General features: G+C 47.2%; 1 protein-coding gene across 1 annotated transcript; it reads left to right on the top strand.

Annotated features, from left to right (window-relative positions):
* The first annotated feature begins 1 nt into the window (after window position 1).
* LOC146755502 (obscurin-like) lies at window positions 2–3,583 on the top strand. The gene is made up of 3 exons (XM_085525520.1): window positions 2–47; window positions 2,488–2,790; window positions 3,183–3,583. Exons 1-3 carry the CDS (start codon window positions 2–4, stop codon window positions 3,581–3,583), a joined length of 750 nt encoding a protein of 249 aa, XP_085381646.1.
* Window positions 3,584–22,034: the final 18,451 nt, after the last annotated feature.

Raw genomic sequence — 22,034 nt, 5'->3', positions numbered from 1 at the left:
AATGAGCCTCGTGTTCCAGCTCTGCCTCCTGGTGGTCAAAGCCCATTGTAACGGGGCTGTGATCTCACCCCGTTCCATCCGCCTCCACATAGAACCCCTCCTCTTGCCCTGGGCTCGCCCCAGAGCCCCACAGCCGTCCCTGTCCTTGGGCAGGTTCGGTCTGGAAGGAGCCCTTGTATTCACTGTGTGTGTTTGCCACAGCTGCAGTGTTGGGATCCGGGAGTCCTTCTTCAGTCCATCCCCGCATCCCACCCTGTCAAATTAAACCATGTTCTGGTCTCCATTGGGACGGAGTTGATTTTCCCTTCTTGGCATCTGGTGCTCTGTTTCGGCTTTAGGAGAAAAACAGTGTTAGTAACGCAGCAGTGTTTCTAGCTGTTGCTGAGCTAGATGGGATGGGATGGGATGGGATGGGATGGGATGGGATGGGATGGGATGGGATGGGATGGGATGGGATGGGATGAGATGGGATGGGATGGGATGGGATGGGATGGGATGGTGCAGTGTGCCCTGCTTTGTGTGCAGAGCCCAAGCACCCCATCCAGGCCCCCAGTCCTGGCCCTCGTTCAGGGCTCCCCAGTGACCCTGCAGTGGAAGGGCTGTGCCCTCAGCCCAGCCCTGCAGTGCTCCATCCCTGCAGGCATTCAAAGGCAGGCTGGATGTGGCTCTGGGCAGCCTGGTCTGGTGGTTGGCGACCCTGCACATAGCAGGGGGTTGGAACTGGATGATCTTTGAGATGCTTTTCAACCCAGGCCATTCTATGACTGTACAGTTCCATACTGGAACAAAGATAAAATGGTAACTATGTAAAACATGGAGTCAAACCTGTGTGATTTGTCCACACCAGGAGGTGATTAGAAAACAATTTGTAAGCTACAAAGCTGCTTGCATGAAAGGAAAAGAAAATAAAACTACAAGAATAAGGGAAAACCTTTCTTCCTGAAAATAGGAAGAATAATGGACCTGACATGAAATTTGGGTGAAGCTGCCTGATTTTATGAAGCTATTCCCATTATTTTCTTGGTGCTGTGTTTCCCAAATGAGTGGTTTCTGGCTGTGCTGCAGCACCAGTCTGCATGTGAACATCAACTCTATTCACCACCTGGGAAGATTAGGACTTCCCTTCTCCCACCAGCACCACTGAATTACAGTTACTCAGTGGTTAAACAAAGGAATCCTTAAAGAAGGGTTTACAGCTGTCGTGTTATCTGAAGTGCTTGGGGCATTCTGATGCTATTAAGCTCTATGTATTAACAAGTTCAAAAAGAAAAGGTAGGCATCTGATTGTTGTGACAGTTTCTAAGTTATTTGGAAAGCTGTACCACCCAACCACTCCTTCTGTTTGATGGAGGTGACAAAGCTCAGTTTAATTTCTGACTGCTGTTTAAATTCTGAAGCTCGAGCTGGTTCCTGGAGCAGAAAAAGCTCGGAAGCTGTCCCTCCTACAAGCAGGCACCTCTGAGCAAAATATGACATCTCGATTTCTGATGGTAAGGTCAGGAGACCTGATTCCAGCGTCTAGCTTTCGGATTCATGCTATGTTAGTGGGACCTTTGGCATCTAGCACTGACCAACAGCAACTGACAGGCTGGTAACAGTGCACCCCAAAACAGTTACGTTTCTACTTATGTTATGAGGGAAAATTGCATTGCATTGAGATTTCCAGTTTTTACTCTTTGCAGATCTAACTAGCTGCTGGAAGAATCCTGTACGCCATGTTCACACCATTTTCAATGAGCTGGATGAGTCTGTTGTTGGTATTTTAATACCACTGACCAGGCAGGCAGTATGTATGGAGTATTTGGCTCTCTCTACAGTCATGAATGTTTGAGTATCTTCAACATGTGGCTCATTGCTTCCATTTCAGGCTGCCCAGAGAAGCTGTGGGTGCCTGTCCTTGGTGTTGAAGGCGAGGTTGGATGGGTGATGGGCAGCCTGAGCTGGTTAGTGGGCAGCCAGCCCATGGCAGGGTGTTTAGAACTGGATGATCTTGAAGGTTTCTTCCAACCCAAGTCCTCCCGTGATCCTATGATTCTGTGATTTCATTCAGGTTTATTAAGATGAGATGAGTTCTCCTAAATGCGCTGTTCTCCATATGATGATAATTGGAGTCTAGATGGATGACTTAAACCAGACACCAAACTTTCTGATGGCCAAAATGAAATGAACTCAATCCTTTACTGTGTCAGTAGTCTGTAACTAGAGCCCATCAGGTAATTCCCAGCCTCCTGCCTGTATCAGTGGCTGCACACGGTGAAAAAGTCTGATGGGATTTTAACCTCTAAAATGTTCAGAATCAGCCAGAGGGTGAATATATTCACTATGCAAATACCTGCAGGAATAAGCTTGTCATGTATGTCCTCAGGTAGCACAGTAGTTAATGGTGGGACTCAGTAGGTCATGCTGAAAGTTGAGTCTGCTGATCTTGAAGGCCTTTTCCAGCCTAAATGACCTTATGCTAATATTTCTGTATTTATTTCTGTTCAGCTCCCAGAAAACCTCCCACCCAGCCCCCCGCTGACCCCGTGGTGAAAAATAAAACAGAAACCTCAGTGACGCTGGCATGGTCCCCTCCGAAGATGCAACGCCCCATTCCAATCGATGGCTACATTGTGGAAGGCAATAAACTAACTGGCTTCACGTGGGTGAGGTGCCACGAGTCTCATGTCCCCGTCCCAGAGTTCACGGTGAGCAATCTGTCTGAAGAGGCTGATGATCAGTTCCGAGTGTCTGCAGTCAATGCTCATGGACAGAGCCCGTCTCTGGAATTCCCAGGGAGCGTGCACCTTGGTAAGCACAAAAACCCCAATGGAAATGGGTCAGTGTGAGCTGAGCAGCTGTGTTGGTTCCCTAAAGATGTTTCCTTTGACTTTAAGGATAGTAGTGCATTAACACACCAAAGGCTTTCCCTTCTTCCTAGTTCTCCTATCAACCTCCAGCTACCACTAAAGTGATACAAGTTCTGTTTCTGTGACAGAGACATGAATATCCTTATCTTTTGATATCTCACATGTGCAAGAGGCAGAACTTTCTGTAACAGATTTGAAGCATAGAAGTTCTTCTTCCAGCACTCATGCAAAGGGAGAAGAAGAAATGTCCCTATGATTTAAACTTCCATCTCTAAATGAGATACCAGACTTGCATCTAAAGAGCATTAAGACATCCATGTTGTTCTTCCTCAGAACCAGTCCTGGCTGTGAAATCCCCCCTAACAACTGGTGAAGCTGTACCTGGAGGGGATGCCATGTTTACTATTGACCTTATAACAACGTGTTGCAGCACTTGGTACCTCTATGGTAAAGTCTTACAAGAAAGTGAGACCTGCATCATCAAGAGAACCCAAACTACTCACAGCCTAATGATAAAGAACGTCACCAAGAACGATGATGGAGCAGAAGTGAAATTTGTTGCCGAAAATGTTGATGTCAGCAGCAAGATGAGAGTGAGAGGTATTTGCTTTGATCCTTCTCCTTTCATCTTACAGTCAAGGCATAGTTGCTGTGATCTGTTGATTAGAACTGGGGCTGCAGGCATTCACTGCCTGTACCAAATACATGAAATTGCATCCCATGGACTGACGTGAGTCCCGGTAATGACCTAAACATGATAGCACTGAGTGTAGGGTAAGCCAATCTACCCAGCTGCTTGGTATCTGAACCAGATTGCTTCATGCCAGCTGATGAATGTCTGCAGTTCACAGCTACTGGCCAGTGCATTCAGTCACCAGGTTTACCACTGCATCACCATAGGGCAGTACTTTCAGCTCCAGGTTCAGACAGCCTTTCTGATTGCACTGGAATAGTTTAGAAGTAGGGGAGCAATCATTCCAATAATATCTGTATCAATCAGCTTTGCATGACCAAATAGAACAAATAAACATTCATGATGGGAGGACCTGTTTGTCATTGGGTGGAAACCTCTGCAGAAGCATGTTTAGAGCATTATTAATCAGTAGAAGGAGATGTTTGGTTGATTTTTACTTAGTAAATCCGGCAAGAAGACCAAATGAAATATCTTGAATTGCTCAGCACTGACACAATGATGAGTGCAGGAACAGAAGGTGATACTTTTTCAGAGATGTTGCAGGAAACATTGACCACGTTAGCCTGGTCTAAATTGAAATAATGAGGCCTTTGCTCCTGACAGGTGCTGCAGTGAGATTTACCAATAAGAGCAAAGATGTAGAAAAGATCTCCGCTCGGCTGCATGAGGAAGCCAAACTGCAGGCTGAGCTTTCAGACACAGGCGCTACTGTGGAGTGGATGAAGGATGGGAAGGAGCTCAAGGCCAGTGAAAAATAGGAACTGCACATTGTGGGGAAGAAACACACCCTGAAAATTCACAGCGTCTCAATGGATGATGCTGGAAGTTGTCAGTGCATGTGTGAGGGGGATAAAATGCTCTATCAGCTTTCAGTGAAAGGTATGTGACAGTCTGGGCTGTCCTCTTCCTGCCCAGGGCCAGCAGACTGCATTCACCTGACTCCCCGACAGTCCAGCTGTTGTCAGACAGCATGTGGGGTGTTTTCAGTGGCTGTTTTGACTTGAACTGGCCAATCTGCTTTGTAGAGCCATTTGATTTCTGTGTTCTGTCCTGTGATTCGTCCCTAAGATATAGAGGAAATCAAGGGAAAGATAGGAAAAAGAGCATCCCAGCCTTCCTGCTCTTCTCTCATGTTGGCCACGAGAGATGATGTCAACAGCTCTTTTTGTAGCAGTGATCCCAAGTGTAGAAGAGACCTGTGAAGAGTCACAGGGATGTTTCCTTAGCTGTCATTCCATGGTGGGCTTTTTCTGACACAGATGTAGAGAGAAACTGAACTTTCCCACGCAGGTCTCTGTTTTGCTGCAGGGTTTAGGTCTGATCTCTGAGATCCACACGCTGGGCCTTGATTGCAATAAATGAGAGCCCTTTGTTTGCTCCAGTGGAAGACTTTCCATTTCTGCAGTACCCTCTGCAGATGACACAAATGCAAATGCACCTTCTTCCCAGCAACAATTGCCTTTTTTTTTTTTTACACTGAGTATGCATGAGGCTCTTCATCATATTCTGCTGGCTTGTCACCCTTGTTGATCCATGGAGAGACGAGAAAGCCCTAGAGTAGTGTATGCACTTTGGCATTGGAGAGCTTACTTAATTGCTTCTTCTCAAAGAACAAACTCCAGAGAGGCATGGAGACAGCTCCAAAGAGAATTGAATAATGGGTATAAATTTAAGGAGAGCAGAACACCCTGCCAAGGCTTGTCAGCTAGTCTTAATTTTGCTTTTCTTCTCTTTCTTTGTCACGATAGCATAATATTTCATACTGGCAGTTCTGCCCACAGAATTAACTGGCACAGGCTGCCCGGGGAGGTGGTGGGATCCCTGGAGGTGTTCAGGACCAGTTCTTGGGACCAGTGCTTTTTTACATGGTTATCAGTGACACCAATGATGCAATGGAGTGCACCCTCTGCTGTTTGCTGAGTGGTGCGGCTGATGCAGTGGAAGGAAGGGATGCCATTCAGAGGGAGCTCAACTGAGAGGTTGGCCTAGGTGAATCTAATGAGGTGGAACACAGCAAAGTGCAAGTTTTGCACTTGGGCTGGAGGAATCCCAGGCATTTCTACAGCCTGGGAGGAGCAGTCCTTAAGAGAAGCCCCGCAGAGAAGGACCTGGGGGTCCTGGTGGATGAAAAACAGAACGTGAGCCATCAGCGTGCTCTTGCAGCTCAGAGAGCAAATGGTCCCCTGAGCTCCATCAGAAGAGGGGATGGCCAGCAGGGACAGGGAGGTGATTGATCTTCATGATCCTTGAGGTCCCTTCCAACCCGGGCCATTCTATGATTCTGTGATTACACTTGCTGTCAGAAATAACGGCAGCTGTACAGAAGCTGGATATATTGTGGGACAGTTCTTGTAACCAGCTGATTTTAAGACCCTGCCAGAGATGAGAGTCTAAATTGCATGTCATAAGAAAACTGGGAAAGTGGTTATTGCTCATTCTTTTTCATTTGCTGATTCTTTCTTTAGGGATCCTTTTCCAAAGGAGATTCTGGTGCTGGAAGCAGTTGAAGAAAGAACCTAAGCAGCTCTTGCCAAGAGTGCTTGAAGTCCCTGTGGAGAGAAGCAAAGAACTTGGGCTTCCTCTGGGATGCTCCCCACCATGTCTCAGGAAGGAGACAACTGCTGTTCCACTTTCTGCTCTGTGTGTGGAAAGGTACGTCTGGGTTTCTTCTGCTTGTTTTTTCTTTCTTTTTCTGGCTTTGAAGGAGAAGGGGTGGAGCAAAGGGAGACCCACTGGTCATTTGTTACCTCAAGAACAGGATGGATTCTGCATTCACTGTGAAAAACCTGGGCTAGTAGCATGGGCATGTTTCAGGCTGGACTCTTCTTTGGCTGCTTGGTTTCCTTTTGGCTACAGGGAGACAGCTGTCTAAAGGTGTGTTTTCAAACCCACTCTCCAAAACCATGTTTCACTGTTGCAGGTGGTTCAGTGAGCTCTTGCAGTGCAGATGCTGTAGTTTGCTGTAGAATCTGAATGGTTTCTGTTCCTAGGGAAGGAATGGGAGGAGGTAGTGAGAAGAGAATTCAATGCCTAAGGGGAGGGGAGATCGGGGATTGGTGGGAGAGGGAGCCAATAGGAGGGAGAGAGAAGTTGGGCGCAGGGTGATGGTAACATCCCTTTGTGACGTCATAATGCTCCTTTGTGACATCATAATGCTCCTTTGTGATGTCATAATGCCCCTTTGTGACATCATAATGCCCCTTTGTGACATCATAACGCCCCTTTGTGGCGTCACAATGCCCATTTGTGACATCACAATGCCCCTTTGTGACATCATAATGCTTCTTTGTGACATCACAATGCTTCTTTGTGATGTCATAATGCTCCTTTGTGATATCACAATGCCCCTTTGTGATGACATAATGTCTCCCCTTTGTGACGTCACAATGCCCCTTTGTGACATCATAATGCTTCTTTGTGATGTCATAATGCCCTTTGTGATGTCATTATGCTCCTTTGTGATATCACAATGCCCCTTTATGACGTCACAATACCCCTTTGTGATGTCATAATGCCTCTTTGTGACATCATAATGCCCCTTTGTGACATCATAATGCCCCTTTGTGACATCATAACGCCCCTTTGTGGCGTCACAATGCCCCTTTGTGACATCACAATGCCCCTTTGTGACATCATAATGCTTCTTTGTGACATCACAATGCTTCTTTGTGATGTCATAATGCTCCTTTGTGATATCACAATGCCCCTTTTTGATGACATAATGTCTCCCCTTTGTGACGTCACAATGCCCCTTTGTGACAACATAATGCTTCTTTGTGATGTCATAATGCCCTTTGTGATGTCATTATGCTCCTTTGTGATATCACAATGCCCCTTTATGACGTCACAATACCCCTTTGTGATGTCATAATGCCTCTTTGTGACATCATAACGATCCTTTGTGACGTCATAATACCCCTTTGTGACGTCATAATGCTTATTTGTGATATCATAATGCCCCTTTTTGACATCATAATGCCCCTTTGTTACATCATAATGCCCCTTTGTGACATCATAATGCTTATTTGTGACATCATAATGCCCCTTTGTGACATCATATCACCCCTTTGTGATGTCATACTACCCCATATGAAGTCCAGGCAGAGTCAAAACTTATGGACCTGCACGAGGATCACTTTCAAGACAGTTGCTCTGTTGCTTCAAGCTTATTTGCTTCGTCCTGCCGCCACTCTACTACCAAGTATCAACAACCTCTTGCATGATTCAACTTGCAAACGTTTGACACTAACCCTTGTGTTTCTGTGCCTTCCTAGATAATTCGAGCCCTTGTCAACCCCAATGATCCAAACCAAGTAGTGATGTGCAGTGTGCTTCCATCAATGGAGAGTTCTTATTAAGCACAAATCGCTGCAATTCGGATGACAGCCTTCCACATGGTAACAGTGATGGACACAAGGGGCTCATCCACGTTCATGCTCTCATATCTCCTGGCTCTGCTGAAGCTCCTGACCTGAGCCTGCCAGACACCACAGTCACCTGCCTGGATTGTGACCCAGCGCCTTTGCAGTGCTGCCCATCCCAAGCACAGCCCGAGTGCCCCAACAGCAGCACCACCATGCAGGAGCAGGTCAGCATCAGTGAGGTGAAGCTGAGCATCTTAGATGGGGACTTAGAGTCAGGCTGCCAGTCCCAGGCACCAGGCAGCAGCACCAGCTCTGAGCCACTCTCATCTTGACAAGAGGAGTCCTATCTTCACCCTTGACCTCTCAAGCCCTCCTGTCTTTTATTGAATAAAGTCACTCTCATGCTCAATCATCGCCTTGGCTGCATTCCAAGTCTTCATTCACAGGGATTGGGATGAATGCAACAAACAGCAAGGCAGCTCAGCTTGCAATGCTATGGCTGTGGGGTTCGTGCAGGCAGAGCTCTGGGTTCCCATTTTGCCTGGCTTTGGGATTTCTGCAGCAAGATCTCTACCATTTTGTATGGCAGCAAATAATCTCTAGCATCCAGGTTGCTGCTCATGATAATCCCAGTCTTCCTTGCTGTCGCTTTGTGATACCTTTCAAAGCCTTTTGATACTCTTTGATGCCTTGGCTGCTCCCTAACACCTCTGTCCTCCTGCCATGTTGACTCACGTCTCCCACTTTGAAGCTGGCTTTGCAGATCATCTCCAGCCCTGTCATCATCACGCTGCAGCAGGAGGTGCTCACCTGGCCCAGTGTCTGGCAGTGCTGCTTGTTCTGCAGATGAGCAGCTGCCTCCTCATCTCTTCAGCTACAGTAGTTTTTCTCAGGGCAGTTAGATGCAGTCACGCTCCTCTGGATTTGGTGTGTTAAATCCATGCTGCATGGCAGCAGTCAGTGCAATACAAAGGTGTTCTGTGTGCCACAGCATTTCTCCAGGGGCTGCCAAAGGTAGAAGCACAAGACAGCACCATCCTTCTGACAGTAATGTCTGTGAGTGTTAGACATGTGAGCACTGCATCATCCCCAGCGTGTCAGTGCTTTTCCACACCAACCTGACTCTCACACTCTGCACTGAATGTAACTCTGCTCTTGTGGAGACAAATGCTTTCTGTCACATCCTCCATCCCTGCAACCATTTGCCGGTAGGCAGCTCTTGCAGAAGAATCAAGCAGCAGAACCTTGTGCTCACCCTACAGCATGCAAATGCTATGAAAGCAGAAATAACCTGGCGTGCTCTGGGTCTGCAAGGCTGCACAGATGGGAGAGGTAGATTGTGTTTTTGCAGTGAAAGTTTTCAGTATTTTCAGTACATAGTGTAGGCCCTAACTGAATGTATAACCCTCTTGTAAAACAGCTGTATAAGTAGTTTTTCCACCAAGAAAGTTGCTGAACAGAATTAAGTTCAGACTGGGGGCATTCTGACATGGGGAGAATTGAGACAAGCACAAGATAAATACAGGGTGGGTAGAGCCCAGCACAGGACAGAATGAATGTACTGACTTTTGGAAACATTGCTTTTCTCTGTCCGCAGAAAAGTACAAGGCAGACCTAAAAACAAGAGGTTGGTAATTGACCTTCTATGGAAATGAATCCTAGCCACAGTCTCGAGGAGTCTGTGAGCCTGAGATGCTCAACCAATGAGAGCCATGAGAGCATCACCTGCATTGGGTTTAGGGCATAGAACAGAATTAATGTCACTGACTGGTGTGCAATTTCTCCCTTGCCAACAGGGGATGTGCGCGCAGTATTGCAGTAATGAATAAGCACTGCTGCTATCGCTGCCAGCTTTGCCTAACTAGAAATCTTTGACTTTGAGAGTTTCTCACACAAGGGGAGAGGGTAAGAAAGTAAAGAGGCACAGAAAACTAAGGGAACCTGCTCTTCTTTATCTTATCTATAAAAATTGATACGATGCTGTTGTGCATTTTTTTTAATTTTATTTTTAATTTTTTGCTAATGTCAGTTAGATTGTTTTAAAATATCCACACACCAAAATCTGACTACCAAGCAAATGTAATGAAAATGAAATGAAGGTGAGTTAGCGGAAAGCACAAGGCCATATTATATTATATTACATCAAAGTAATGCTAATAGTAATGTCAATCCTAAGGGTATCTCTAGCCTCAGTGTTAATGGGAAGTTAAAACAACAATCCCAACAGCCTTAAACATTCTGGTGGTGTGAAAGAGGTGCTGCCTTGCACATGCTGGGCAGTCCCATTGCCTGTTAAATGCAGGCGGCAGCGTAGAAACATGATGCCCGTGGTCAGAATGCCCTGTGGCAGATCCTGGCACCGGAGAACTAATCAAAAGAACGGATCCCCAGGGTCTGTCCCGCAGACGTTCTTTCCGTGGTCTCTGCTGCCATCTGCTGGCCAATAAGCGGAACTGCCACTGTTGGGCGTTTGGTGCCGCAGGAAGCACAACGCAGATCTGAGTTCTGACCGGTCTACGCAGCAAATCCGCCAATCTTTATTGCGATAAGCCCTCCAGACAAGAGCATAAAGTCTTTGCCTGAGGGCAGGGTTAGTAGTAATGGATGTCAGTTTTGAAATTTCCAGTCCATTCACCATAGCACTTTCTGCCTCCATGTCCCATAACCAGAGCAGCTATGCTGGCATGCTCTCTTGGTTTCTGTCTAAACCACTGTACTATATCCATCAGTTCAGCTGCTGTATTATGGGCAGCAGGGTTTGGGGGGTGGACACTGGTCAGGGCACTCCCACCAGCCTATCCTGCATTTATTTTTTTTCATTTATGGGTTACAATCAGTCAGATCTCAAATAGATCTAGTCCAAATGGAACCTCAAAATCTGATCTTTTAGTGCCTTCATTTACAGAGTCCATTTTATACAGATTCCCTTGTACAGGGCCCCCATGGTCCTCCAGACAGTTGTTACTGATCTTCCATAGGAGAATGATTGAATTAGGTTTTTTTCCCATCAAAACTGCCACCTGTATTTCCAGTTTTTCAACACTATCATTCAATAGCTGATTTGCATCAGCCTGAGCCTCTTCAGTTATGTTCAGACAGTTCAAGGCCATTAAAAGTGGCCATGCCACCATGAACACAGCTAACTGTCATTCTCAAGTTGTAAGTATGTCTTTGCTAAGACCATGGAAATACTCAGTCAGGTGGGCCAGGGACTCATGGACCCTCCCTCCGTCCCACACAGGGCCCCATTTTTCAGTGACAGAAGCAGTGCTGCATTTTGAGGATCCTAGGAATCCCAGGACATGCCCTGACAAAAGGTCATTCAAAGGGGTAGTCTTTCCCCATCCAAACCACCCCATTGATATTCACAGAATCACAGAATTGTAGGGGTTGGAAGGGACCTCCAGAGACCACTGAGTCCAGCCCCCCTGCCAAAGCAGGTTCCCTACACCACGTTGCACAGCTCGGCATCCAGGCAGGTCTTGAATATCTCCAGAGAAGGAGATTCCACAACCACCCTGGGCAGCCTGTTCCAGTGCTCTGTCACTCTCACCATAAAGAAGTTATTGCACACATTAGTGCAGAATTTCCTATGGTCCAGTTTCTGTCTGTTTCCCCTTGTCCCTCCTCCACACACTGCTGAAAAGAGTCTGGCCTCACCTCTTTGCCCCCCACACCTCAAATATTTATAGACCTGGATCAGGTCCCCTCTCAGCCTTCTTTTCTCAAGGCTAAACAGACCCAGTTCCCTAAGTCTCTCCTCATAGGGGAGATGCTCCAGGCCCTTCACCATCTTTGTGGTCCTCCACTGGACTCTTTCCAAGAGATCCCTGTCTTTTTTGTACTGGGGAGCCCAGAACTGGATACAATATTCCATATGAGGCCTCACCAGGGCAGAGTAGAGGGGGAGGATCACCTCCTTCGACCTGCTGGACATGCTCTTTTTAATGCACCCCAGGATGCCATTGGCTTTTTTGGCTACAAGGGCACACTGCTGGCTCATGGTCAATCTGTCGTCCACCAGGACGCCCAGGTCCCTCTCAGCAGAGCTCCTCTCCATCAGCTCTTCCCCCAGCCTGTACTGGTGCATGCAATTATTTCTACCCAGGTGCAAGACTCTACACTTGCTTTTGTTAAACCTCATCCGGTGTCTTACTGCCCAGCTCTCCAGCCTGTCCAGGTCTCGCTGAATGGCAGCACAGCCTTCAGGCGTGTCAGCCAATCCTCCCAACTTCGTGTCATCAGCAAACTTGCTGAGGGTGGTCACTATCCCCTCATCAAGGTCGTTGATGAAGATGTTGAACAAGACCGGACCCAGCACAGACCCCTGGGGGACGCCGCTAGTTACAGCCCTGCAGCCAGACACTGCACCGCCAACGACAACCCTCTGCACTCTGCCAGTCAGCCAATTCTCGACCCACTTCACTGTCCAATCACCTATCCCATACTTCCTCAACTTTGGTATAAGTATGTCATGGGAGACTGTATCAGTTATAGAGGTTATAGAGTTCAATTCCTGTAGTCAATTTGGCGGCCCAGGTGGGACCAGCTCTGTTCGCTGCAGGACCAGCTGAGAGGGAGACACTTTTGGCGCACCCTGAGATTTCTCTGAAGGACTCCCTTCCTCACCTGATCACTGCAGGGACAGACAAGGACCACCCATAGGTGGACCAGGTATGTGTATGGTAAGTGGAGCCCATATGTCTTGAGGAGACATCCTACACAGTTTACAGCCATACGTGCTGCTCCCAGGGAGGTGAGCTCATGGCTTTGGTTGCCAGCTGGGGTAGGAAGACTCCTTGGGTGAGTTCCTATGAAAGGGAACTGTATGTCATATGAATGGAAACAAGAACAAGTACTCTCTCCCAGGTGGGTGACAATAGGAGGGACCTAGGTTGGTCTCTCCTACAGGTATGGGATATAGTGGATAGCCTGTCAAATGGTAGCCTGGGTTCTCCAAGGTGTAATCATGGGGCTTATAGGTTGTATGTTCAATATTATCATCTGCTTTAAGTGTTTGGTACCGTGTTTCAAGCCGACTCTGGGAAAAACATTAACGTTTGCAACTGGTCGACCAGAGTATGAGTGTTATTAAGATTCCAGCTAGAAAACGTTGTCAGCATTGTGTAGTATGAATAAACCATGGTTTTTGATCTAAATGTCAGAGTGAGTGTGGTGTGAGTGAGACACAGAACAGCTGCAGGGTGAGTGCTGAGTCCCGATCCATGTTTCCTTCCTCCTGTGAGGGAAATGGCCAGACACGGACAAAGTGAAAGACTGTGTTGTCTGTCCACTCATATGTACTTTCTGCTTGTGTGTAAGAAGACGGGAGTTTGTGCTCTGTAGATTAGTAAGATTGTCCTGAGGAGAGGTGTACATTCCACCCGACCAATGAGTGTCAACCCATTTATGTAATACTATGTACTGCTTGTGAGGAAGTGTGTGAGGGAGGTGGTTCAATCAGTGCTGGTTCTGTGGCACAGTGTTTATAACTGAAGAATACAGACTGTATTAAGGGAGTTTATGTGAACTGAAGAACTGTACGTTTTGACAAACTGTTTTGATGGTATAAGAAAGTGTAATTGTTAATGATATATGAAAGTGTAGTTGAGGGAATGTGGAAGTGTATCTGAGCATAGAAATAGAGGAAGCATTTACAGAGGAAAAAGGATTAAAGTGAGTTTACCTGCATTGACATGAGAGCAACACCCTGCCAGACCGCTGCCCTGTGAGCTGAGCAGAGCAGAGCAGAGACACAGTCCTCATGTATCAGGTAGTGTTATTCTGCTTACCAAAAGAATGAGTTCACTACAGAAGAGGCAAATCTTCCCCTCTGCTCCATCTGTGGCATACTCTGGAGTTCAAGGCATTGCAAAGCTATGGCACATCTACTTTCTTTCAATGATGACACCTTTGTGTGCTCTGGGCTCTCATTTCAATTGCATCTAAAGAAGTCTAGGGTCATGCCAGCTGACAGGAAGCTGGCAAATGTTGTCTCATTGTAAGGAAGAGCAAGAAAGATGACATGGGCAATTATGGACCTGTCAGTCCAGAGCCTGGTAAAATTATGGAGAAAATGATGGTGGGAGTTATGGAAAAACAGCTGAAGGACAATTCTGTCATTGGTCGCAGCCAACACAAGTTTGTGAGGCAAAGGTCCTGTTTAATTTAAGCTCATTTTGTGACACAGTTATCCATTTAGTTGACCAAGGGAAGCCAGTTGATGTAATCCTTGAGGATTTCAGTGGAGATTTTGATACTGTTTCTCACAACAACCTTCTGGACAGAATGTTCTGCATATGGCTAGACAGAAACACAATGTGGTGGGTGAGCAGTTGGCCAGTAGGTCAGTCCCAAAGGATTATAGTCAGTTTTTTCCATCAGGCTGGTAGATGGTCACTGTCGGGGTCCCCTGGGTTCCATTTTGGGGCCACTTTCCTTTCATGTTTATGCAGATGACTTGCATGCAGGACTAGAAGACGTTCTGAGCAAGTTTGCTGATGAGACCAGATGAGGAGGTGCTGTTGCCTCGACTGAGGGTGGAGAGGACTTGCAGATAGATGTGGACAAGTCAGAGAAGTGGGTACCAGTTGGTACTAAGCACCAAGTGCATAACGTATAACAAGAACAAGTGCCTGATTGTGCGCCTGGGTAGGGGCAATGCTGGACATACACACTGACTGGATATGGGACACTGGAGAGGATTCTGACTGGAAAGGGTTGGGGGTCCTGGTCTGCATCACACTGAATGTGAGTCAGCAGTGTGCCAAGGCAGCCAGGAAAGACAACAGTCCCCTGGAGTGCATGAAGCAACTTATTGCCACCTGGGTGAGGGAAAGGATCATCCCTCTGCTCTGCATTGCTACTGCCTCACTATGTTCTGGGCACCACAGAACATAAAGGACTTCAAACTCTGGGAGAATGTGCAAAGGAGGGCACTGAAACCGAGAGATCTGAAGTTCAGAGTTTCACAGGGATTGGCTGCTTGTTCAGACTGGGCCCTTCTCACATCCCTGCTCACATCCTGCAATGAAACATAGGTCTCATATGGGACATGAACCTCACAGCGTCCTTGCACCACATGTAGAGCCTGGGATCTTCTGTCCCCATGTCTATCATTTAACATCATACAAAATTCCAACCCATTGCCCCAGGAAATGCCCGGAGCCAACATGAGATACAGGACCTCTCTACCACTGGTCTTGCAATCAGGGCTTGACCTGTCTGCTTCGTAAGGCAAAGGAGAGGTTTCTTAGCATGCCAGTGCCTTTGCCTGCCTTTAGTCATGGCTTCCAGTTATCTTCTCTAACAAGTCCCTTGGGAAGCTTGCTTGGTAATGGCCCTCAGCGGGCCCATTAATACTCCAAGAAACTTCACTGTTACTTCTGACTTTGTCTTGTTGAGCACTTTGTGCAAACTTCTCTCTGCACTAGAGGCTGATGAACTCAGCATCAAATGCACCCTGGGACCATTATAACCTAAAGAATCTCCTGTGCCTTATGCCATCTTGTTATCTTCTTCAGGTTATCAGAACTTGTTCAGCAAAAAGGAGGGATATCTGGAGAGAGCTTAAAGAATCCAGTATAAATTTATTGTCTATTTATATATAGTTGGGTTTAAAGAAGACATTAAAGCAGCACTGTGCAACTGATACCAATCCAGGATGTCCCAATGAGTTCTGTACTGTTACTGTGTTGACAAAGGTCCTTCTCAACCTCCCCACCCAATTTCTGCTCACAATGGACCTATGGGACTTGCATCACTTTTCTTCACATCACTCTTCTCCTCTGCATTCATCCGCTCAGTGTTAAAACTGCTTTGCACCAACTCCCACTGGCTTTCCTCAGAGAACCAGCTACACATGGAAAAGGAAAGATTTCTCTTTTTTATCTGGCCAGCAAATGGAAAGAAAGGTGATGCAATTGAATGAACAGTAAAACACAGTGATCAACTGCATGCCATGTTCAAGCTGCATCTATTGAAGTTTGTCTTTCATATGGAATACTTTTAAAAGAAATGATTTATTCTGAGGTAGGATAGGATAGATTGAATCACAGTGAAGTAGTTGACAACAGAGGCCATCAGACTCTGGTAGATAGAGCAAATTCCAGTAATCTCCCTGGGATAGATCAGCCAGGTAGTTGAGAGGTATCAACTTAAAATTGATCAGGACTTCTGAGTATTTCACACATTGAGACGGGTTAACACATTCTCACTGATTCTCAGACTTTGGGGAGATGGAACAAATTCCAGTAATCCCCCTGAAAGTCAGAAATCAGACAGATAATTGGGAGGTATCTGACTGAACAAAGAGCAAGGGATGGAGAAATCTGTAGGGCAGTGGGAGTAGTTTGTGCCCAAATGGCCTGCCCTTAACCATGGCCATTTATTTAGGAGAGCTGAAAAAACTTGGAGGATGAGACACATCAAATAGGCAGCAGGGAAGAGTAGTGCTGGGCACCGGGCTATAGTCACAGGGCATTGGCACTGGCACCGCTGTCTGTGTCTCTGAATCTGAAGACATTTGTGTCCAGCGAACACAGTTCTGGAAAACATTGTAGTTTCAGTAAAAGAAAAAAAAAAGACATCAAATCACCTCAAAGATTCATATTTACAACTTAAAATGGAACAAGACTCATGAGAATTTCTCATGTTGAGAAGGGTTAACACAATTTCAATGATTTCCATCTTTGTCTTCAATTATTTGTTTCAGTTTTATTGACATTTATGATCAACTATAAAGCTTACAGCCTCAAAATAAATAAATTAATTAAAAGAGATACATTTGCATCTTGCACATGGCCTGATGCCCCTTTCACCTTCACAGTTCCCACAAGTCCTTCCATGCCGGAGAGTATGAGATCCAGCAGAGCACCTCTCCTCTTTGGTTCCTCCACTGCTTGGTCAAGAAGCTGCCATCTGTGCTCTCCAGGGATCTGCTGGATGCCACATGCCCTGCTGTGCTGTCCCTGCTGCAGATAATGGAGTGACAAAGGCTACCAAATGGGACAAGGGACAGACAACATCAGATTCCCATCTGTCTGCAGAGGGCACCTTCCATTTACTCTCCCTGATCAGGAAGACAGGAAAAGACACTGATGGTCTCCTCTGTTTGCCATTTCCATTAGCTCTGACCTGTCTGCTCTTCCATCCCCAGGCAGAGCTCAGTGCACTCTCACAGAGGGCATTCACCCTTCTTTATCTCCTCGCCCATCCATCCTAAAGACTCGGTATCCCCCTTGTGCTACAGTGCAGTTGTGGAAGCCATTAAACTGTGTCCCCATGGTCCAAACAGGAGCTCAGGCCTGCAGCTCTATCAAGATTTCTAGCTTCTTGTGTGTTGGTGTTTGCATTAGTGCAAAACCACAGAAGTAAACATCCTAATTGGAAAGCATCACTGGACATAGCCTGACTGGATAGCTAATCTATGGTATCAGTGTGCAGAAGGTGGCACACAAACATTAGACTGATCGTGGGCCTTGGAGTTGACACAGCAACATGGTCACACCATGGGCATGGCTTTCCTGAAGGCCCTGTGCTGCACTTGCAGCTGTGAGTGAATTCACCGGACAGCCGGTGCTATCCCCTCTCTGGCCCTCAGCTGATGCCCAGGAAGGAGCTGTCTATCTCAGGGATTTCCCACATGGTTTACAAGCACTGGCACACATCAGGAGCAGCCCAGGCACCTTGGGCATCACCCAGTGTCTGTGTGTGAGCAGCTGCCTCCCAGCTGAAGGTCTGAGGACTCAGAGCAGGAGCTCACATGCAGGCAACTCCTTGTGCTCTTCTGAACTGAACCAGAGGAATCCCAGCTCCTGTGGGTGTGTAGGGAGCTGAATCCCATTTCAGCTCCAGGATTTCTGTCAAGGGATGAGACTCCTGCACTGCCTCAGCTGGATCACTGCCCTGCACAGGGAAAGTCCAAACCTTGCCTTCCTTTTCTGGTTGCCCTTATTGTTTCATCAAACGATCTCTGGGAGCACTCCCCATATGTCTCCAATCAGTCACTGACCACTGGACATGTGGTGGTTAATTGAGCGAATTTCAAAGCACAGTCATGATGCTGTTGTCTTTCAGGAGCTGTTGGCCATGAGGACCCAGGGACATGTCAGGGGAGACAAGTCGGAAAGATAAAAATGACATAATCTGCTGCTTGCCTGTCCAGGCTCCTGGGACACAGGGAGCTCATAAAACTGAGCAGTGCTGCAGAGAGACAGCTGTGCCCAGGAGCAGCTCTTGTGCACAGCACAGCCTGCAGGTGACAGAAGGAGAGGAGAGAAACTGAAGAGAGCTTGCAGGATGTGTGTGGTGTGAGCGGGCTGTGAACTCACTGCAGGAGCATTGCTCACAGACCATGACAGGGTAAGTCTCACTGCAGACCATGAGCTGCTTTTCATAGAGGGTCAACTTAATTTGGGACATCCCATAGGAGATCTGACTGCAGGCACTGCATGTTTCTTTACTGTGGAAAAAGCCTTCTGCTCCAGCTGAGGGCTTCCATACTGCAGTATGAAATCACAGCCCTGAGGGCTGCATGTCCCAGCACGGCTGCAGGCTGTGCAGCCAGGGCTGCAGGCGGGTGCCCAGGGCTGTCCTGCAGAGCAGGGTCCCTGCTGTGCCCCAGGGGCTGTGTGCCGGGTATGGGACTCTGCCGCCTGCCAGGCTCAGCACTCAGCCTGCCCGGGGAGCTGCCCAGGGCGCTGCGGGGAGACGGGTGGGGGGAAGGAGCCCCCCGGCAGGGCTTGTGCTGCCACAGCTGCTGCCTGGGGCAGGGGATCACAACTCCACTGCACAACGGAATGTTTCTGAGGGCACTTTGCAAGAGGAGAGCCAAGGCAGGGGGTTTCCATTTCCTGTTCTGAGGCAAAGAGGTTTGGAGTCAGAAATCTAAAAGGGGCAATAAGAGTTCTGAGAATTTTTCATCAATCAATTGCTTGTTTTGTGAACAGTCACACATGATGTGCTTTCAGTCTCCCCTTTCTCGAAGGATGGAATTATCATCATTTTCTGTAGGCATGAATAATTCACTTATCCTACAAACAGGCAGCATTTTCTAACTGAAACTGAATGCCACAGAAGCTCGGGTAGGGGGCTCTAAGAGCACTTGGGGTAAAGATATGAGACATGAAACAGATGAAAATATCCAGGGAGAAGGCATAAGAAAATAAAAGGAAGGTTAGAGCTCCATATGCTGCTTCTGCTTAAGGAATGCTGAAATACATGAAATTAAATGCAAGTAATGGTGCTAAATGTACACTGTTGTAAGAGAATAAAAACATTTCATATTATAGCAGGAGGAGTGTGTCTGAGAATGGTCTGGACTGGTCATTATCTTCTGCACTCTGAGCAGGACTCCAAGCCCAACAACAGCAGATGCCCAACAGCAGCTCCATCAGCGAGTTCCTCCTGCTGCCGTTGGCAGACACGCGGCAGCTGCAGCTCCTGCACTTCTGGCTCTTCCTGGGCATCTACCTGGCTGCCCTCCTGGGCAACGGCCTCATCAGCACAGCCGTAGCCTGCGACCGCCGCCTGCACACCCCCATGTACTTCTTCCTCCTCAACCTGGCCCTCCTCGACCTGGGCTGCATCTCCACCACTCTCCCCAAAGCCATGGCCAACGCCCTCTGGGACAACAGGGCCATCTCCTACACAGGATGTGCTGCACAGCTCTTTTTCTTTACCTTCTTCATGTCAGCAGAGTATTCCCTTCTCACCATCATGTCCTATGACCGCTACGTTGCCATCTGCAAGCCCCTGCACTACGGGACCTTGATGGACAGCAGAGCTTGTGCCACCATGGCAGCAGCTGCCTGGGGCACTGGGGTTCTCAATTCCCTGCTGCACACTGCCAGTACGTTTTCACTGCCTCTCTGCCAAGGCAATGTTGTCAACCAGTTTTTCTGTGAAATCCCACAGATCCTCAAGCTCTCCTGCTCTGGCTCCTACCTCATGGAATTTGTATTTCTCTTTTTTGGTGTCAGTTTAGGCTTTGGTTGCTTTGTTTTCATAGTTGTGTCCTATGTGCACATCTTCATGGCTGTGCTGAGGATGCCCTCTGAGCAGGGACGGCACAAAGCCTTCTCCATGTGCCTCGCTCACCTGGCTGTGGTCTCCCTGTTTCTCAGCACTGGTGCTTTTGCCTACCTGAAGCCCCCGTCCATTTCCTCCCCACTCCTGGATCTGACAGTGGCACTTCTGTATGCAGTGGTTCCTCCAACACTAAACCCTATTATCTACAGCATGAGGAACAGAGAGATCAAGCACGCTTTCAGGAAGGTGTTGCAATAAGCACTATTCCAGCTACAATAAAATGCACAACTTCCTCAATAGGATTCCCAGTGGTGGTTCTTTATGTTTTATGCATCTTTGTCTGTTTGATTATGTGAGATATAGGAATGTGCAAAAAAAAAATGTTATTGAACTTATAAATAAAAATGTATTTAAATTCTTTCCTACCTAATTTCCATTTTCTCACTCCAAGAACTCATGTAAACATGGAACCAGATTCCCTGAATATGTTATAAGATACCTAAAAAGCTTTCAAAATAGACTTACTTAGATTTTCTTTCTTCCTACTTTGCCTGGATTTGGGGAGGTACAGCCACAGACAGCAGCTCAACGTGCTCTTTTCATTCATGTGCTCTTACCAGTGCTGCAGTGCTCTTGAGTCCTCTCATTTGTGCAGTCCTGAAGGTCTTGTGTGTCTCACGACAGTCCTGTTGCCTCTACAGCAGCAATCCAGGGCTGCAGTCAGTAGCCGGCAATATGAACAGGTCTGTCAGAGCTGGTCTCCTTGCTGGCACTGCCATAACAAGAGGGCCCCTTTAGAGCAGGACCAGAGAACTGGAGGGAGGCCTCTTCCAAAGCTGGTGTAAGGAATATACCTCAGGAGCTGCTCCCTGAGAAAACCTTGAGATCTTCAGGTGCTCTTCACTGTGTGACCAGATCAGATTGAATAGTCCCAAGGAGATCCGTAAGCATCTCAAGGCAGTGCTGTGGTTTAAGGTTTATGGGTTGAGACAAAGAGAAAAAGAAAAGGATAATAATTATGACAAATGTATTTATACATATATAATATATTTAGTGTATTTTCACACATATACAACATATGCAGTTGCAAACATATATGAACTAATCCCTATGCGCATCTGTCTGCAAGTCCAGGATTAGTTGCAGGGGTTTTAACAGCCACAGGGTTCACTGTAGGAGCTGAAGTGGCTGTTGGGCTGTTGCAGGAGTTGAAGTGACCTCAGAGTTCATTGCCAGAGCTGGAACCACCACAGGACCTGTGACTATGTTGGAGCAGCCACTGGGCTCATTGGAGGGGTTGGAGCCACCGCAGGGCTGTACTTCCTCCCTTGGGAGGAATTTGTACCATTTTCTTATTACCATACTTGGAACAGCTACAGGACCCGTAGCAGGAGTAACTGCAGAGCTCATTATGAGGGGTGGAGTGACAGAGGGATCTGCCCAGAGCTTGGAGCAACTGCAGGACGTGTAGCAAAACCTTGGAGCTGCTGCATGGTCTGTGCCAGGAGTTGCAGAGGCTGCAGCACTGTCAGCATTTCCAGCTCTCTGGATATGGCACACTGCAGTCATTTGTGCCTCTTGGGGGTTACCAGTGCCACAGCAGACCTGCCCCCAATATTCTACCAGTTTATCAGGATCCTGCAGTTGCTCGGAGATGAAGTTCCAAAGCCCTGGGGGTGCCCACCACTCCAGGCAGCTGCCCAGACCGTCCCACACCCTCTGCCATGCAGAGCCTTCTCACCTTGGGGCAGATCTCTCACTGATATTCCTGAATAATTGTTTAACCTCAATCATAGATTCATAGAATCACCAAGGTTGGAAAAGGCCTAAAAGATCATCCAGTCCAACCGTTCACCTATTACCTATAGCTCCCACTAAACCATGTCCCTCAACACAATATCCAGTACACCCTCGGACTCACAGAGGCGACAATGTAAATTGTGTAATTCCTAATCATATGGACAATATTACTTCCAAAACCCAAAGATGACCGCAGAGCTGAATGTGCACAAAACTTCACTTTGTCAGCTGCCAATTTTATCGTGGTACAAACTGAGGTCAAACAGCATAGCAAAATAAATACCCTAATGCAGCATC

Source organism: Coturnix japonica, chromosome 32 (assembly GCF_054131305.1).
Source record: "Coturnix japonica strain WE chromosome 32, WE-NBRP24, whole genome shotgun sequence".
In the NCBI taxonomy this organism is placed as follows: domain Eukaryota; kingdom Metazoa; phylum Chordata; class Aves; order Galliformes; family Phasianidae; genus Coturnix; species Coturnix japonica.
The sequence above is the reverse complement of the archived record's forward strand: the minus strand, read 5'-3'. Positions and strand labels throughout refer to the sequence as shown.

Coding starts and splice junctions, on each gene's coding strand:
- LOC146755502 (XM_085525520.1), top strand. CDS start 2: ATGAGCCTCGTGTTCCAGCTCTGCCTCCTGGTGGTCAAAGCCCATT. Junction 48..2,487: donor CCTGGTGGTCAAAGCCCATT/GTAACGGGGCTG, acceptor ATTTCTGTTCAG/CTCCCAGAAAACCTCCCACC. Junction 2,791..3,182: donor CCCAGGGAGCGTGCACCTTG/GTAAGCACAAAA, acceptor GTTCTTCCTCAG/AACCAGTCCTGGCTGTGAAA.